The sequence below is a fragment of the Stylophora pistillata genome, chromosome 6, assembly GCF_964205215.1.
Source record: "Stylophora pistillata chromosome 6, jaStyPist1.2, whole genome shotgun sequence".
Classification (NCBI taxonomy): Eukaryota; Metazoa; Cnidaria; class Anthozoa; order Scleractinia; family Pocilloporidae; genus Stylophora; species Stylophora pistillata.
Window position 1 is genome coordinate 31,454,891 of NC_142524.1, and position 20,566 is coordinate 31,475,456.

Here is a 20,566-nt window from a genome sequence, read left to right on the forward strand (position 1 = left end):
TCCTTTTTACATATGATCGTGAATTTTTCAAAAAGACATAAATTACATTTCTTAGTAATGTTCTTGCACGGTTTGCATTGTTTGATGATTTTCCACGCTAGCTTGAAAGGTTTGTTATTGTCCTTCAGTGTCCAAATGTGTTTAGATAATTCAGTCTCGTGTCTCTTCTTTTGGTGTCGGAAGGAAGATGTGTGGTTTCTGATTTCCACTGATGAGGCCCAGAAGGCCGAATTAGTACTGTCTGCAGTTAGTTATATATATAAGCAAAACAAATTTCAAAATATGCCGCGAAAGAATTGAAAACCACCATTGGCAATATTGAAAACGACCAGTGGTGATTTTCATCAACAGTACAGAGGTGTTCTCGGTTTTTCGGAGACCTCGAAAAAGTACCAACCCCGAAAACTATAGACATTACTTTTAACTCAAATTGAGCGATTTAAATATCTTTAGACGATAGCTTATCCCAAGGAAACTGATACATTGATAATATATCTCTCTAAGAGGTTGTGTTCCTTCAGTAGCCTTTAACGTTGAGATTTACGGATATTCTAGGTCGAGCGGTTATTTGGTATTCAAACATGCAATTTCGAAGGCAAAACTTGTTGTTACTCTTTAACAAAATTTTTGGAGTTTCTTTTAATACATTTAATGAGTTTCTTGATAGGATTATGGCTTTTACGGCCAATAGTTAAAATTTTGGCCATTTTATGCTCACGGTTGAGTTATTTAGAACACTTTTTAAGATTAGGCTTTTTGAACGACTGACGATTAAAAGTTGTCGATCTTTACGTCTAACGGTTGATTTGTTTTGGCCGTTTTACGGCTAACAGTTAACCACTTAACCGCACTGAGATCATCTTCGATGTGTAAATCGTGTCTGTCTGGTATAGCTCGACATAAGTGCATAGAATGGCATCACTTTCATCATAGCATGTACAGTATCTGACGTAAAAACGACATCATTTGACTCTAGTACATTTTACTCACCGTCAAAAGACAGCAAATCTATTGGGAAGAAATCCTCAACGAACAAGAGATTGATGTCTAATTTAATTTAATTAAGACGCATCCAAAGTAGTCGCTAGACATTGTAGTATTCCTAATCATTCTAAGCAGCATACGGCAGCCTGCGGCCTTTTCCTATTTCTAGGCAACAAGGAAAGCGGTAAAACTCGCAGATCAACCCTGTAGATAAAACCAAAATAACCGAGAATACAAATGATGTACAGCAATGATTTTCCATCGACTCTATTCAGTTCAGAAATTGAAAAGAAAAGCCGTGCTGAGGAAATCTGAATTGACTGGAATGCGAGGGACACGCTAGGGAACTTATTCCAGGGAAATTTTGTGAACATTTTAAAAGCCATTCAGCGTAATCTACTTCATCTTTTTACATAGCTAGTAAATGCAATATGCGCATGCGTGCATCCTATCCTTATGCGTACGCCCACGACATCAGTAATCGCTTGTAAAAAATTTCCTGATGTGAGGCATTTTCCCTCTAGGGGGACATTGCTCTTTTTTTCCGGCAGTTACATTCTTTGTCTAGTGTTTGTGGTGAATTTTGTGACTGGTTGTAATCTGATAGTAGCTTTTTGTTGTGTGATGCGATGATTGTTGCTCTGCCGAAAGTGAGACTTGACTTTGCTCGGAAAAGTTTTTATTTTTTAGGAGCTTCAGTTTTTAATTTTTTACCTTTAAAAATCAAGCAAATTAGCAGTAGGGTACCATTTAGGGAGTCTTTAGATAAATTTTTTGCATAGGGCATTTAATTAGGTGCGTAGTCATCCTTGTCTTATTCTAGTTTTTATCCTTATATTATGTTATTTAGACAAGACCCCATTGATAACAGTGCTCATGCATTGAAGGGCTATCCTGTATAAATATTCGTTATTATTATTATTATTATTATTATTATTATCATTATTATTATTTTGACGTTAGGCATGCAGGAGTAACTTATCCTTAGTGTGTGGTGATTGAAGATCTTGTGTAATGGATGGTTTTTCGGGAAGCATCTGTCAACAATATTTAAGAACTTTCTTCCCAGATTGGTCTTCCCGTTGGAGTTCCATGGTGGATTATATCATGTTATGGTATAATCAGCTCTGAAATTATACTAGATATATATAGCACTGCACTGATTGCACCGATGAGGCCCAGAAGGCCGAATTAGTACTGTCTGCAGTTAGTTATATATATATGCAAAACAAATTTCAAAATATGCCGCGAAAGAATTGAAAACCACCATTGGCAATATTGAAAACGACCAGTGGTGATTTTCATCAACAGTACAGAGGTGTTCTCGGTTTTTCGGAGACCTCGAAAAAGTACCAACCCCGAAAACTATAGACATTAGTTTTAACTCAAATTGAGTGATTTAAATATCTTTAGACGATAGCTTATCCCAAGGAATTTGATACATTGATAATATATCTCTCTAAGAGGTTGTGTTCCTTCGGTAGTCTTTAACGTTGAGATTTACGAATATTCTAGATCGAGCGGTTATTTGGTATTCAAACATGCAATTTCGAAGGCAAAAATTGTTGTTACTCTTTAACAAAATTTTTGGAGTTTCTTTAAATACATTTAATGAGTTTCTTGATAGGATTATGGCTTTTACGGTAGGAATATGGCTTTTACGGCTAACAGTTAAAATTTTGGCCATTTTATGCTCACGGTTGAGTTACTTAGAACACTTTTTAAGATTAGCCTTTTTGAACGACTGACGATTAAAAGTTGTCAATCTTTACGTCTAACGGTTGATTTGTTTTGGCCGTTTTACGGCTAACAGTTAACCACTTAACCGCACTGAGATCATCTTCGATGTGTAAATCGTGTCTGTCTGGTATAGCTCGACATAAGTGCATAGAATGGCATCACTTTCATCGTAGCATGTACAGTATCTGACGTAAAAACGACATCATTTGACTCTAGTACATTTTACTCACCGTCAAAAGACAGCAAATCTATTGGGAAGAAATCCTCAACGAACGAGAGATTGATGTCTAATTTAATTTAATTAAGACGCATCCAAAGTAGTCGATAGACATTGTAGTATTCCTAATCATTCTAAGCAGCATACGGCAGCCTGCGGCCTTTTCCTATTTCTAGGCAACAAGGAAAGCGGTAAAACTCGCAGATCAACTCAGTAGATAAAACCAAAATAACCGAGAATACAAATGATGTACAGCAATGATTTTCCATCGACTCTATTCAGTTCAGACATTGAAAAGAAAAGCCGTGCTGAGGAAATCTGAATTGACTGGAATGCGAGGGACACGCTAGGGAACTTATTCCAGGGAAATTTTGTTAACATTTTAAAAACTATTCAACGTAATCTACTTCATCTTTTTACATAGCTAGTAAATGCAATATGCGCAAGCGTGCATGCTATGCTAATACGTACGCCCGCGACATCAGTCATCGCTTGCAAAAAAGTTCCTCTGCCATTGACTGCACATCATGGTATCTTTCGATGTTGAGAGTTTGTTCACTAGTATACCTCTTGATGGATGCATTAATCTGGCGATCAAGTACATTCATCAAGGTAACCCTGGTCTTAAGATAAACGCCGCTGACCTGAAAACTGTTTTTACCTTCTCAACAGCTGAGACCGGTTTCAATGTTCAAGGGTGTGTTTTATGATCAAATAGATGGGGTTGCCATGGGTTCCCCACTTGCTCCAGTACTTGCAAACCTCTTTATGGGACATCATGGAAAAAACTGGCTAGATAACTATTCATTCTCTGAAGTTCTGTTCTACAGACGTTATGTTGATGACACAGCCTCTCGAAGTGCTTCCCATAGCCTCTCGAAGTGCTTCCCACGGCGTGCGTCTCAAATAGCCTCTGACAGTCGTAGTCCAACTCCTGGCCTCCACGCGGCGAAACTGGCACTACTGAGAGGAGAAGGGGCGAAGGCGAGTCACTGGCGCCTCATAACCAGTTGCCCAGGGTAGATGGGGCTCTTTAGCCGCGGTGAAGGCAACCCATCTACGGGAGGGAAAACCCTGATTTCAAACCTACGCTACATTGAGGCTATACCTGATAGCAGGAAAGGCTTCAGGAGTAAACCTCGAGGTAAAATCCGGAGTGGAGCCCCTAAGGCGAAAGGCAGATGCTCAGCACTACCTTCCGGCAGCTCCTGCAGTGAAACTGGCCCCAAATTGTAAAGGTTCATCCTTTCCCTTGTACTTGGCCAGCGGAACCGAGAGGGGGACACTGAAGTGTGGGCAACCCAGCGTCTCCATATTAACCCGCCCAGGCCTTCAGCGCAAACTGGAGAGGTCACTCCTGCGGTTTTGCAAGATTCCGGCACAACACGTGATGAGGCAGTTCACCGGTTCTAAGCTTCTGACCGATTGGCGAAGGTTGGAGCGCCAGGGGCCTCATCCGACGGTGGGAGAAGCCCTCGTAGCTTCATTGGTTAGCTACCGCCCGCTAATGATTTCTTTTTTTCATTTTTAATAATATTTATCTACCACGGGGCTGAATATGTCATGATATTTTTCTTCACTGCTGGTACCGCTGTTGAGATCAATGAAATACTTTATTGTACTCCTTTGATGTAACTTGCGACAGCCCTCTTATTTCACGCAGGAAATGATAAAACTACTCTTTTGTTTCGATTTTCGGCCACGCAAGAGGTACAGGGGCGAAAGTTATTCTTTTTATAATCTTTCCTCCTTTTAAAACTGTTTTTGCTTGTTTTATTTTTTTCCGAACCAGGGTAAATATTGTGGTTTTTCAGTCGATTTTAAGCTGGAAATTCTTGCATTATTCTTAATTTAGATTTAAAGACATTTCAGTTTTAGATATAGATTTCTAGAAAGCATTACGGTAGCTATAGTTTGCGCAGTTTTTTACGTTTCTGGGTTATCATGCCAGTAAACCCATAGAAAGTGTGGTCTGTGGTCAATAATTTTGATCTTCAGGAGCCATCATTAAAAATCAATAAGAAAGCAGAAATTTTTCCTGTCATTGTGTGGAAACTGCTGATCAAATTGAAATCTTAACTTTTTATGTTACCACTATCTTTATTTAATATATATCAGTAAGCAGCATTGCATTATAGTCTAGCAACATGTTGTCTTTAACTGTATTTAGGGCGAGCGTGTTATACAAGAAGAGAGAATTAGAGTGGAAGCAGAACGCCGAAATGCTGAGGTAAAAAAATATCCAAGGAAAGGATGTCTCCCCCTTGGCTGTTCCAGATATTCAGATAGTAGGGATTTTAGACAAACATATGCATCTCCACTCTGCGTTGATAATATCATGCGTTAATAATATCATGCGTTAATAATATCATGCGTTAATAATATCATGCTCATGTATGTTCAAGTGTTATGCTTCCTCTGATGCTCATGCTTGTGGGAAAGGCTTTAGAGGAAACTCTGTCAACTACTAGAAATGCAATACATGTAGTTTTTAAGTTGTTCTTTCACCTTAACAGAGAGCTGATTTTGATAAACAGCAATAGAATAATGCCTGATGCAAGAGAAATGTCAATTATCACCAGTAAAATTTAAAACGCACTCTCATCTTGTAGGCAATATGTGAGGCAAGAGCAGGGCTACCTCATGAACCTCTTGAGAGTGAAAACACCATAACCCTGAGAATCCGTGGCCCAAGAGGAAATTCTATCCAGAGGACCTTTTTTGACTATGACACCACACAGGTAAAACTGCTTATCACCCAGTCAATGAGAGAATTTTTGAAGGGTTTTTCGATCATGTGTCAGTCAATACTCTAATCTAGATACCCTGAGTTGAAGGTTAACTGGTGTAAAGCATCAGGGATGGTTTGCAAACGAATTACCTGCAGTTGCTATCTATGGTAATACGCGAAGTTAATTGAATGGTTCAAATTCTTGAGGTTCTCCAATGTAGGTGGCCGCTGTGTTTGTTTGCTTCTTTTGAACTCCAGGTCTAGCACGGAAGATAGTGTAATTAACACTAAACAGTGACAAAGTTTGTGGAAAGAAAGAGGTCAATTTCCCAAAGGGCTAATTAATAAATTACCACCTTATATAAACAGATGAAAAATTATAAACCATCTTGATAATATTAGCGTTTTACCCGACTAAAAGAAGCCCCTGGTCACAGATTCATCTTTCACTGTTCTTCTATTACTTACCTTGAGTGAATACTGTGCTAAAGCTTGAAAATGGGATGAGATTGTACTTAGCAGCCTGGCAAGTGCTTCACCGACGTCATCTTTTTTTTTTAATGATTCAGGTGCTTTTCAGGACGGCGTTTGCATTGCTGTCTCTACCAAGCCAAGACTTTGTTCTTTATAGACACCAAGGGCCATCCATCCATAACGATGGTTCCTCTTTGTCTGAAATTTCCTTAAACAGTCATACTGTACTAGTTATAGAGATGCACGACGAATCAGATCCATAGCCAGATTTATCGGTTTTCTTCGCGGAGTCTTCTCTGAACCAGTTTCCGTTGTCGTAATCATAGTGCAAGATTTATAAATCATACTTTTTCAAAAAATTGTCATATTTTCATTTGTACGATCTGCCATAGCAAAATCTGGTGCAAAGGATTGTGAAAAGCTAGTTTTTTCTTTTTCTTTTTTTTATTTCCTAGGCTTTTTCATTCATATTCAATGAAGGGAAAGTTTTATCTTACTAAACCGATACGAGAATATATGGGCTAAAAAATACAAGGATCGTAAAGGGCGTAGGAAGCGTGTGTGTGTGTATCGGAGGAGGGGAGGAGGGGATGATTTGCCTTGTACACTGATCTTGCACTTTTTTTTTAACTGAATGTTCTACCTTAAAAACAAAAAAAAAATTAAAAAAAAAAACACATGATGACAATTAATCTAGGTTCTTTTGTAGGCATTTAAATTTTCCTTGGGTAACATGAAACACTCATATGGATAAAGATGTCAAAGGTAGCTGGGACCAACGAATGTTTCTTTTCAGTTCTCGTCAGAGTAAGCCCAACGTCACTCCCTTTATAAAAAAAAGAAACAAGGTGACCTTTTACAATGAGCCGTGGAATGTGGCATGTATTTCAAAAACAATGTTTGTGCGAACGAATCAATGTGAATATCTCTGGGATCTTGCAAATAATTTTAGCCTACGAATTGGCTATCAGAGTTTCACGCGCGCTCGCGTTTTGCTTCCTCTACTATCCCCGAGAGAAAATGAGGACCACTGGGACAGAAAGACGATTTAGAGACATGGGAACGAATTAGTGAGCAATGAATATTTAAAGTTTGATGTAGAGGGCTTGGGTTTATAGGATGATATTGGACTATCTATTATTTTGGCACGAGTTCGTACCATTATACGGCAGCTCATTCCGCCTGATACTTACGTTTTCTTTTGCAAATTTTCTTTTTTGTTTAATTTGTTATGTTGAAGCTTAAAAGCTTTTCACATGGAATATCTCCTGTTAGTGGAGTAAGAATCATTTTATAATCCTAAATTTTGGTTAACTTTATTTATTTATCTTTTTTCATTTATTCATATCTTTCCGTGAAAATTATTGCCAAGTATATAAGTTTGCGATAACGCAAACATTTTAAAATAGTTTAAACTTGTGGTTAATAGTTAAGATTTTGCTTAGCTCTAGCCGTTTTCTTCTTTTTCTCTTTCGTGAACACAAAGATTTCCACGGTAAAAGAAAATATGTAACGATCATTTTGCAGAAATAAATCAACTGTTGGTGTCATTTAAGTGTAACTTTATGTGTGTGAGGGTGGCTGGGGCGAGAGGGGCGTGACCTTTTCAGTTTGGATATACAACTGTGTGTTGGAAAGTTTCTCTTCGTAGTCGATTCCCCTTGGACGAGTTCTTCTAGGATAGTTAATGCAAACTATTGGTTCAATGATAGTTAAATCCGTTGATAACTTCCCGGCACTATCTTGAATTATACTCTTTTGTTTGGTATAGCTTGTTTTTTGGTTTGGTGTTTCCTAAGCACATTACCAGAGGTTGGGATAATTTGCAATGTTGCAAGATGGGGGAGAGCTTTCATTAATTAAAAAAAAAATCGTTAAAATTGGAACTTTATCGGCAAGATTTAAATTTCGAATAAACGCTGCAAAAAATATCCCCCCTCCCCCATCAACAGGAGCGATTATAGACGATTTACGGTAATTATAGAATTTATAACTTTATTTTAAGTATTATAATGCATGAGGTAACTGAATCCAAGAGAAAAACGTGAATACCTTCAACATCTCAGAAATATTACATACCAGCAAGGAGGATTCTTTTCGTGCATAGCTTTGGCCAAGTAATAAATGAGATATACATGTGCTCATTCTTGGGTTTTAAAGACGTTACTTAATGTAATATTGCACGTATTAAGACTTTGAGGTTACGTAATCTATTAAGACTTTGACGTTAACTTATTAAACATTGTGAGCATTTTTGATTGACAAGTTACGGCGTAAAAGTTACGACGTAAAACTTATTTGACAAGGTTTTGATTGACAAGTTATAAAGGGGATAAATTTTACGTCGTAAAAGATACGACATAAAACTTATTTGATAAATTACGACGTAACGTGTAGTCAAAATTGAATTTTACGTCGTAACGCGAAGCTCCTCGCTTTGAAGACGTTGAAAGTCCACTAAACGACGATTCAATTCTCGCCGTAAAATAGACGTCGGTTTATTTGACGCCATACTGTAGAATACAAGGTTTTAGGTCGTAAAATTTAGGACGTGATATCTGACAGAGGAATCTGATCCCCTTGAACATAAAAAAGGTATCAGAAAGTCAAATATTTGCTCAAAGTGTTTTGAGCAGTAATGAACGCCATAATGAACGCCATAAATGAACGCCATAGTATGACAAGGTTTTGATTGACAAGTTATAAAGGCGATAAATTTTACGTCGTAAAAGATACGACATAAAACTTATTTGATAAATTACGACGTAACGTGTAGTCAAAATTGAATTTTACGTCGTAACGCGAAGCTCCTCGTTTTGAAGACGTTGAAAGTCCACTAAACGATGATCGAATTCTCGCCGTAAAATAGACGTCGGTGTATTTGACGCCATACTGTAGAATACAAGGTTTTACGTCGTAAAATTTAGGACGTGATATTTGACAGAGGAATTTGATCCCCTTGAACGTAAAAAAGGTATCAGAAAGTCAGATATGTGCTCAAAGTGTTTTGAGCAGTAATGAACGCCCTAAAAGGTGTCAGAAAGTCAAATATGTGCTCAAAGTGTTTTGAGCAGTAATGAACGCCATACTCCTTTTTATTAGTTGTCATTAGCCTACAACTTTGACACAATGAACTGAAAAAAGCTGGATTTGGAATGGCCTAAAAAAATCGTGCTTCTTCGAGAGGTGGAACCTTCGCCGTTGTAAATCCTGCCTTCCAAAATTGGTGCCATGATGATGACGGCAAAAAGGACAAGAAAGGGTTACTTGCACCAAGACTTGACAAAAACTATGGAGCAAAACTGGTGTTGCCGAATGAAAACTGGTTTTCACCCAAAGAACTGCAGAAAACAACCCTCGAGTCTTCAAATGCTTTAAGGACAAAGCGAACTCTGCTATGTCTTATAGTGTTCCTTTGCCTTGTGTCAACGGCAGCACTTGCGCTAACAGTCTTGATGTTGTTCGGAAAGATCGGCGATCGATGTAGCTGTCAAACGAACCAAGGTAAGGATTTTAGAAAATATGAGGAACAAACTGACTGAGAAGTCTTTTAATTACAAATTACTGGACGTAACGAGAACGATATTAAGGATGCAATGCCCAGTTTGGCTGTATTACAAACTTGTACACTCGAACGTTAGCGTTCGAGTGAAAAGGAATTCATCAAATATTCTCGGCCGACGCAGTCAGTCAGAATTTCTATGAATTCATTCATTTTTGCAGGTTTACGCATGGCAGGAAAAGCATATGACTCATCATGTGAATAAAAAAAGTGAAACTTTCGTTACTTCTTGTCGCAAAGCGTAACACCGCCTTATTACTTGTGACAAAAGTAAGTGCTATCGGGTTTATTTTTCTAGTAGAGACCTTGAACTCAGAGACTCACAGACTTACTTTCTGTCTGTGGTTTGGGTTAAGTGAAGGTTCCTAGCTCACGCGCCGATCATCATCCGCCTCTGAAATCCAAACCTTTCGGATGTTAATCGCCATGTTTAAATGATGTTCTTTAGTTTATTAGACCTGACATAGCAATGAGACGAATACACGTTAAGAAATAACGTCTTTTACATGGGGATTTATCTATATTAGAAATCTGCAAATCTTACACCAAAAACAATTTCTGTCGTAATAAGTTGACGCGTCTTACAACGTACCAAATGAGTAATAATGAGTAATAATAATAATACCTGAAAAGAAACTTTCTGCCACGAAATAGTGTCTAACGGGTACATTGAAGGCATGGCCTGTTAACCGTTAAAAGTCAAAGTTTAAAAGTTAATTCAAGATAAAAAAAAAATGTTTTAGATTTGACATAAATGAAAACTGTGGCATGCTCAGTTTACTTATGAAGAAAATTAAGTCCAGGAATAATGAGTAAAGCCAACATACAGTAAGCCGTCCATGCAGTCGGAACAAAAGAAATCGTTTCAACCTTACCGCTCCATTTCGTCTTACTTACTCGTCTTTTATTTGCTTTCATATTTGAGTATTATCCATGGCTACCCTTGTTTATATTGGTATTTGTTGAGTATTGCAATATTAAGTTTCTCATCTGCTTGACTCCCTCATTTCATCAATTCTTAGAAAAAAGCCGGATCCATTGTTTGAAAATTTGCCAAGTCACGATTAGTGATCAAATCTCGAAAATGTTCGTCAATTTTTACGGTTATCATCGGAACCTGTGCTTATCTACTCAAATCATGAGCTATACTAATTATCTTTTGTTATTTCTCCCCTACTTTCAACCTTAAGATACTTTTGCATGTGTCGATTCAAGAAAGCACGCGAAATGATCTTGACCCAGCTCTCTAGACGGAAGTGCACTCACAGATCTTGTATCTGTATTTTCTATGTTTATAGTGATCGGAATTTAGTGAAAACCACAGCACGAATAAACGTTAAAAATAGTCTTGAGCTGGTAAAACAATCTCCTAAAACGGAAGCGCCTTTCCGGATTAAAATTCATCGATTGTCATATATCCCGTTGCACCCAGACTGCCGTCAATTTGACAGCGCTATCGGCAAAATTGCTTCTCATTCAGATGTTTTAACCTAAAGCGATCTTTGTTTGAATAGTGCATTATTTTTTGGATGTAATAATGAATTGGGCCAATCTTCTTGTGATTTCCTTCCATACCCTTTTTTCTTGATTGTTAAATTTATTTCTGGGAGCACCGTCTTTACCAAAAGTACAAAAGCTTCGAACTGAAAAGGCGAAGGCGCTACAAATATTTTTCACGGCTCAATGAGTGTTTTTTCCGTTTGGCTAACACATCTCACGACATACAAAAGATGAAAAATGCGTCAAACGTTTATTTAACGAGTTTATGAAAAGTAAATACTTCGACGAAAATAAAAGTCCAGAATTTTCTTGGTGGGAAATTACGGACAGTTTCAAGCTAAAGTTAAAACATTATCTAGTTCAAGAGACCAGTTTCTCGAAAAGCATCTTTTAACCTAAATTATGCATATAACAAACGTCTTATTCATACGATCAAATCATCCGACGGTGCTTATTCACAAATGAAATGTTTAAGTCAGTGTTTCTTTTAATTCAATATAATTTCAATATATCAACAAAGTTGAAATGGTAAATTGGCCACCGTTACGATTATAAAAGCTGACGTTTCGAGCGAAGGGCTAATGCTCGAAACGTCAGCTTTTATGATCGTAACGGTGGCCAATTTACCGTTTCAACTTTGTTGATATTGTGAAATGATTTCGTTACCCCCACCGAAGCAGCCCCAAACAGTTTTTTTAGAAACTATCAACCTTTATTCATTTCTTTCAATTTGCCCGTTTCTCGAAGAAAGGATCTCAGATTTGTGTCTTTTCTTGCGCTGATTTAGAGGCAAACAGTTCTAAAACTCAGAAAAATAAGTTTTACGAAGCCTAGTGGGCCAATTTTGGCCCATTTTTCTCTAAGTTAGGGCTCTTCGCCTTCAAATTTGACGCTTTATCAGTTATTGATAATTAATGATGTCCACGAATTCTGCCCGATGAGATCGCTTAAAAAATATGTTCATTACCAATTCATGTTCCTTCTTCATCAGTGGATTATTTTGATTGAACTAATAGTTCAACAACTACTTTGCTCAAACTAACGTGCAAGGACCGTCTTCATTCCTACCGTATCGTACAATGGCTGACTTTTCTTAAAACGTCTATTGGACAATTGGTTTTCTTTCCTTGATTGAGAGCTAGCGTTTTTGAAAGACTCTTCTTTGGCACTCCTTGTGACGATCAAATGCGGACTGAACCAAGCGTGAAGAAAATAAAAAAAATAAAAAATTAATTAGACCCATCCCTCCCAAAAATCATTTTAAAATGCTCATGAAGAGTTTAAAAAACCCGAACGAAATGTTGTCATGATTACCTTCAAATACAGTGTTATAGAAAGCTTATATACGATAGTTTTATAAACTGAAAGTAAGAAAGATAGCGATTCTGGAGCAAAAGTTCTCAAAACTACTGAGCGAACAGGTAAGATGACTTCAGTTAAATGCTTGGGAAAGTTACACTATACCTCTGATGTGGAGGTAGAAGCTGATGCATACCCACAGAGATTTCCTTGAACGAGCCAAGAACGAACGAAACGCACACATATAAGTCAGAAATGAGAGGCAATTCGTTTCTACATTACTTGTTCATTTCTGAATATTCTTCGGAAATGCTACGCCGAACAGAGGGTCTATTTAAAACCATATCAGTGTGAAGTCCTACAGATAAATAATCAAACAAGGCAGGAAGATTTGTTTTGACCACAGGCAAAATTGGCGCGAAAAAGTGACTCGAAATGCAATCCTCCTTTCTACCCCCATGGTTTACATGTTCTAACTGTGTTAAAAGGAATCCCTTTTTCTATCTTTGGTTGCAACAGGTCGTCTCAGCTAACATAACTAGCAAATCTCAAACTGAGCTTATCGTAACGGTAAGCGGTTTTCCATGTTTTGAGTTGAAAATGGACTATAGAGAAAGTTTCCATTAATTCCTGACTAGGATTGAAATTCAAGTCTAATGTTCATCATTCCCTGTGCTTGCATAACACATCGCACAGGTACCTGGTGCAGAAACCGTATTCCCTTGAAATTATTCTCGACATCCATTGTCCCATTTTGACCTTTCTACCAATGCCTCAAAATAAATCAACAAAGTACCTAGTAATTATAACTATCGTCATCTTTTCAACAAGAGAAGGCCTCGCGTTTAACACAATTCTTACGAATTCTCGTCAATCTCTTATTGAAATTGGCCGATTGGTGCGATAAATTCCAAGTGCTCAACTGCTACCATGGTAACCTCCTCTCAATATACAATGTTGATTCCTTATTCGTTTTCCAGTTCAACCAGACAGCTACGAGACTGCTTCAACAAGACATTAATTCGCTGAACGCCCTTGTGAATGATATGAACAAGACATTATCAGACGAGGTGGGATGACATAAATGAAACCTTACTCTACTTTCAAGTTAATGGTAAAAAAAGGACAATGATCGCTTTATATTCAGAATGGAATGAAGCGCTATTAAACAACACTGTCCTTTCGTCCCTTAAGTTTAGTGAAATTAAAAAAAACTTGCCGATTTGGTGAAATATGATGTAAATTTAATGTATCCTCGTACGTACACTGATAATAAAACAACTCCAGGGAGGGATAGCCCTGGAAACAAATTCATAATTTTATATTTTGTTCCCGCATTTTATCGCCATGTGTAGTGTGATAGAGTTGCCCCCAGCCCAGGACTTTAACTACTTCCTGAGAAAATGCTCATGTCGCAAATTTTGCATTATAAAATAAAAACAAAAACAAAAGCAATCAAAAATCCGGAAACTATCCACTTCATGTGATTATTATGCCAATCGTTCCTTAGATGAACCAAATCAGTTTATCTGGAGTTAGGGCTTATACGGTGGCCAACCAAACAGAGGAGATTTTAAACAAATTTAAGAACCATACCGAAAGCGAAAGCTCTCTGATATTGGTAAGTACAACAAAATAATATATAGATCTTAAAAAAGTTTGAATGACGAAGTCATTGCTTTCAGTGAGCTTTGAAATCCACGCGTCCTCTTCGTGTAAATCGTATTCGAATTTGCCGTTTGAGCTTTACTTGACAAATTCAGCTGATCCACCCCGTCCGATTTATGTTATTTGCCCGATTGAAGTTTCAAGACAGGAAAAAAAAACTTATTAATCTTATGGGACGTAAGTGATGAGAGTTGATTATAAATTAACAGCTCACTGAGATCGTATTAATTACAGTGAGAAAAACTCCTCTTAAACAGTATATTGACAAATGAAATGAACTTGTCGCACAAAAAGCGAGTATTTGTAATTTGAAGAGTGATCAGTTTTTATATTGAACTAGGACAAAGACTCCTTATTTTCCCTTTCTGTCTAAAGCTACATTTCAGCATCGGCAAATAATCAAAGCCGGAAAACCTTTCTGCTGCATAGATAGGAATTCTAAAAAATCAGGTCTGATGACCTCGGCAAAATGTCATCGTTAAAATGGGATGGGTGAAACATAGCTGTACCCCGTTTTAAACATGACGACTTGCCAAAACATGTTCAACGGACAATGATGGATTTGTCGCATTTTTTTTTTTCAAACAGTTGAAAAACGCGACAGATAGACTAAACCGAGAAGATGTGAGGCTGAGGAAACTTTTGACAGAATTTAACACCACTCTCTCTAACAAGGTACTCAGCGAAATTTCCAGATAACTAAACAAGCATAGCTGTAATGCATTTGGTTGCAAGACTCCTGACGATAATTAGTTTTCAACTGGCATTTAAGCCGAGATGATGAAACGGGGGCTTCGTCTTGAAGAAGTTTCTTCGGTTTCTTGGGCTGAGATAGCGTTTAAAAGGTCTGATCGGAAATTTTTTATACCCTGACGGTGTTCTTCAAGGTTGTATAGGGTCGGGAAATTTGTGCAAATTTTTTAAGGCGGGAAAGAAGGGAAGCAAGTTCGCAAGTGCCGGCAAATATGGGATCCAGAATGAGAGTTGCTTTCATACACAAATAAAAATTGACTCCGGGAAGGAAAATGTAGCTGAAGGGTATAAGTCATCAGAAAGTTTGTAGCCGTCATTTGTACAGTATGCGCAGTAATGCCTCTTTATGTTTAGATTAGCTAAAACAGGTACATAAATTGTTGCTTATTAACAATGTGGCAGATAGAGAATGTGAGAAAGCTCCAGGGCCCTATTGGACCAAGCGGTTTCAACGGCTCTCAAGGACCGATTGGATTAGCCGGACCTCGGGGATTCAATGGTACACAGGGTCCCCAGGGGATGATAGGCCCGCAGGGTTTTAATGGATCACAAGGACCACCAGGACCACAGGGTCCCAAAGGAGCAGGTGACTTCTCCCAGTGTGAACACAAGACTGAGGATTTGACTGCAACCCAAGATCAAATCATCAGCAACAATTTACCAAACCCAGTTAAAGTGATCCTGGGTGAACCAAGTGTAAGTCTACTCAAAAGAACAGATTCACGACTATATTCTCTTTGTAATTACCTGAATTGCAGGGATGGTTGTCAGACTGTTTTGCATTATCTTACCTCAGATAAAAACCTGGCTCTTTCAAGTTATATTTAACAATTATTCGCCTCAGGTTCGGTGAATATCGTCGAATAATCCCCGAGACGAAGTCGAGGGGATTATTCGACAATATTCACCGAACCTGAGGCGAATAATTGATTTAGTATAATTTCAGTGCTCAACAACAGAGAAATCTCTAAGATCATAACATTTTAGTAACATTTATTAACATTTTAGTTTAAAATTCTATATAAACCGCGCGGAGCGGTTTATGTAGCGTCCTATAAGAAACCGCTCGACCAATCAGATTGCTGGAAACTCTTTGCTCAACTGTGAAATTATCCTAAAAAGTGATACGCCAATGGCTAATATTGTACTTCATGTATGTTGGTCCTTTGTATCAGAAGTTAGATATATATGTTAACATTGGCATCCTGGAATTAAGTCTCCAGAATAAGAGATAGATCATAAATCAATGAACGGGAGCAATTAAATGTTTTACTCTCTTCATTTTTAGTCATATAGTTCAAGTTTGTTTTTCTTTTCAGGGTAAAAAGATTGTTGGTGTCTCATGTACAACAAACCGTGCACAGCTTTATCTGCTAACGTCCGAAATAAACCCAGCTAATGGTCAGTTGCATTACACTTGTAACTGTTATGGTCATCATGGAACTGGCCAGATTGATGTTCAATGCACCATGCATTACTGGGAATGTCCGCTGACCACATGAACTCAAAAACGACTGGTGTTGTGATTGGGAGGAGAAACTTTGCAACCAGTTAGTAGGCCTTACACGTAGTTTCTAAAAAGAAATATCAAAAACAATTTTCGCAACATGTTAGCAAATTTTCCGTTATTTAATCTTCTACAGTTTCTTGTCCCACGAAAACGTGAGGTATAGTGACAGTCGCGTCAGAATGAAAAGTATCTCGGGTATGGTGAGGCAAAAAAGATAAATATTTATGAGCCCAAGTGTCAAGACGTCTTGAAGGAAAAAAAAGCGAAATAAAAATGGCTGCTAACGCATTTCAAAGAAAGATCTTAGGTTTAGAGGACTTACATACATACATACATACATACCTACATACATACATACATACATACATTAGTTGACAACTCCCCATGGGGGCTTTTCAGGACCAATTCCCACCCATCCCACCCCAGGGGAGGACATCCACAAAACAGCAATCTCGTGCATCGGAAATTTACGTCTCCTACCCCCAACCCTGCAGGAGACGGGGCCTACGGTTTATTCGTCCTTATCCGAGAAGACTAGAATATCTATCCATTTTTTGATTATAGAAAGGTAGCAAATTCTCCTCACTTATTTTAAGACCATGAGTATCGGTCCGGCCGGGGCTCGAACCTCGACCTCCCGTACAACACAATCTGGCGCTCTAACCGGGAGACTTCGAGTTGGAGATCCAAGAAGGGGGAAGAACTAAACAATTTCCCTCATGAGGAAATTCCACCGAGTGTAACCCAGTTCTCAAGTACCATGCGATTTACATGGGACCTTACTTTCCTACTGAGACACAAGAAACCTTGATCAAGAAAAAAAAAGCTCGATATTGATTATTTCAAGAGAAAAGCATTAATAGGGGTACTTAGCCTTTTACCTTAATCCTTTCTCGAATTGATCCTTTTATCAGTGACAAGCTAGGATTTCTTTAACCCTTTTAGGTTACTTCCCACCTTCAGAGGCCGAAAAATGGTTTTTTTCTCTTATTGGACTAGATTTAAGTTAGACATTTTACCGAACGTTTACAAATATAAAAAACTGAAAATATCAAAAAGCGTCAAACTCATTTAGGGAAACATATTTTTAAATAAAAGTTAATAAATCAGGAAGGTGTCATAATCACGTAAATGGGCGAACCCCCCGTGTGAATAATGCGGCATTTTCACGTTATTTGCATATTTTGTTTTACCTCGGGCACTTGATAACATTCACACGTGGAGGTTCTCTGCTAGTAGAAAGTCCTTTCTCATAGATGAAAAACATAAATCAAAATTAGTGAGGAGTCCTTCGGCAAAGAAAAGGAAAAAACCGGCCCAAAGAATAGAGAAATGGCACCATTTTGTCCGGAGAAAAAAAAACAATCCTGGCACTTCTCTCCACTCCAAATTGCGAACAAAGAAGTCGCTAAAGAAGTCACTTACATTTGTCGTACATAAGGTTAAGTTTCCTTTCAATAAGTACCGGCCTTGATACAAAACATAGGCAATCGCCTCGAATCGTATGAAATCGGGAATAAACCTATACCAGGGAATTCATTCAGCGATAAGGGTATTTCTTAAGCTGTCTGTAGATTCATTGTTTTGCTTTTCAGCAAATTTTCAAGCTTTACCCTTTTTGCCGCGAGTTTTTCCTTTGCCAACTTTGCCCTTTACTAAATGTTCAACAAAGCGAGATAAAAAAAAAGCGTGAGTGCTATGCGATACTTTTCCCGAGAAAATCTTGATCCATCGTCCTTGACGCCAGTAGGTCCCGTCCGGAATTTTAATTATCCTGTTAACACTACAATAAGAAAGAATTTTTTGCAATTCTTGCACAATTAACAGTCGCTTTGATGTATTTAGTTTCTTTTAATAGTCTAGAATAATGCAAGTGGGATATCCAGCGCAGCAGTCGTGGACATTTTTATGTGACGTAAGTACCAGTCGCGATTAAAATTATGTTAGAACGTGTCAATCAGTCATGTTCCGGCAGCACTCTGACGTTCATCGAACGACGGGTGGCCGTCACCGCCAAAAATACAAGGATGTCAAACAGATCAGTAAATACAAAGATGGTTTAAGGATCAGCTACAGGATAGCATAGCTAATAAAAGAATGGCTTGGCCAAATTATAGACAGTTTAGTTTTCCTTCATGAAACAGAACATCCTAAACACAAATAGTTTAGCCAAATGATAAACGGTCTAGTTGCCCATGTTGAGTTGAACATGAAATTGTGAAATGGGCTAGTTAAATTGCGAATAGCCCAGCGCTCATTTGCAATACAGTACACAAACGGTATGGTGTTGCGTCAAATGACTCAGGGTAATATCGAGTAGCACAGCGTACGCACAAACGGTGTAGTGAAATTCGATATGGCTCAGCGTAATGTCGAAAGGTACAGCGTACGCACAAACGGTGTAGCGTTGCGTTGAATGGCTCAGCGTAATGTCGTATGGTACAGCGTACATGCAAACAGTGTAGCTTTGCGTGAAAAGGCTCAACGTAATGTGAAATGGTACAGCGTAGACACAAATGGTGTAACGTTGCGTGAAATTGCTCAACGTAATGTCGAATGGTACAGCATACATACAAACAGTGTTGCGTTGCGTGAAATGGCTCAGCGTAATGTCAAATGGTACAGCGTACACACAAAGAGTGTAGCGTTGCGTGAGATGGCTCAGCGTAATGTAGAATGGTACAGCGTACATACAAACAGTGTGGCGTTGCGTGAAATGGCTCAGCGTAATGTCGAATGGTACAGCTTACACACAAATGGTGTAGCGTTACGTCGAATAGCTTTTCAGAACATCAGACGCTCTAGCTGAACATTAAATTGCTTAGAGTTACACGAAATATTTCGTTGTTGTGGCCAATCGTCGAGCTTGCTTGTGGCGTGACGTAAAGGCTATCTCGCCGAAACCACCAAAAATACAAACCGCAAATGGAACAGCGATCTGCTGGGAGGCATGACGTCATCGAATGTGATGACTGGCGCGAAACCATCACATAGTGTAGTCGCCATGTTTAAGAGTCTTCACTTCGCCTTGTCGTAAAGTAGAGGCAATTCGGTAGGTTTCTCCTCTTTATTTTTCCCTGCATGGAAGCGTTAATTAAAATAGCAACGAGACTGATTTCCACCCCGGTTTGGCGGCCTCCCGGTTTACCACAATCAGTTTGCACGCGTTGGTGAGCCTGAATGTTCATAGAATTAAGTAGTGTTATGACTTGCATTGAATGTCGATTGCCGAGCTCTCTTCTTCTTTTCTGACTCGCGCTTACTTTTCACTGAGAGTTTAACTGCAAAGGCTCTTTGAACATTGCAAGAGCGCGTGAGAAGTTGGATTTTGTGTGTGTCTTGGACGCCATGGTAAGAAAACTGATAGGCTTGATCTGTTTTGTAATTTTTCAATAAAACACGTAGTTACGTATGATGCACGATCCTCGCAGTAGATAGCGCTATTTAAGCAATAGCGAAAATCAGACCTGAAAAAAATCAGGCCTGTACCGGATTCGAACCACTGACCTCTGCGATACTAGTGCAGCGCTCTTACCAATTGAGCTAACAAGCCAACTGGGAGCGGGCCGATAAGTTGATTCGTAATAAACCCGTGAAAGTGATAAATCAGTACAATGAAATATATGAAGTTCATATATTTTGAACTGCGGTATTAGATACGTATGATTGACGATCGTGCATCATACGTATCACGGGCCACGCAGGTATGTCAAGCAACTGGTGCTTACGCTAACGTAGCTTTCTGTGCGCGCCAAATTCTACTCGTTGCTTTGTAGTAAAGTCTTTCGCAATATGGCCAAGGTTGCAGAGAACGTTAAGTACGTGGACGACCCCCAGCAAGCGCTTAAAGAAACCTTAGCTGTGTTTCCGGTTAGCTAATTAAAATCTGAACAAAGACTAATCATCGTGGAAAGGAGATATGTTTTCGGACAGTTACCGAAGGGGTTTGGAAAAAGTTTAATCTTTGAACTGCTGTGTAGAGTGTTCAAATTCTTGAGCTCGAAAGGCCACGGATTCTCTTCTAGTCCCTTGGTCATTTCACCTCTTTTATCGATTGTTGAAGACCAAGTTAAATACCTTTGATGATTGGGAATCGATGCTGCTTTCATTGGGGAAAAAAAAACCAAC

General features: G+C 38.5%; 1 protein-coding gene and 1 long non-coding RNA gene across 2 annotated transcripts; both read left to right on the top strand.

Annotated features, from left to right (window-relative positions):
- Positions 1-5,020: 5,020 nt before the first annotated feature.
- LOC148729396 (uncharacterized) lies at positions 5,021-6,674 on the top strand. Its single transcript, XR_016002542.1, has 3 exons — positions 5,021-5,171; positions 5,554-5,682; positions 6,242-6,674. It is a non-coding gene; the product is annotated as an uncharacterized LOC148729396 (long non-coding RNA).
- Positions 6,675-13,491: 6,817 nt separating this feature from the next.
- Positions 13,492-16,710, top strand: LOC111347467 (uncharacterized). The gene is made up of 5 exons (XM_022954707.2): positions 13,492-13,577; positions 14,018-14,128; positions 14,764-14,850; positions 15,331-15,624; positions 16,248-16,710. Exons 1-5 carry the CDS (start codon positions 13,554-13,556, stop codon positions 16,428-16,430), a joined length of 699 nt encoding a protein of 232 aa, XP_022810442.2. The 5' UTR covers positions 13,492-13,553; the 3' UTR covers positions 16,431-16,710.
- The last annotated feature ends 3,856 nt before the right edge of the window (positions 16,711-20,566 follow it).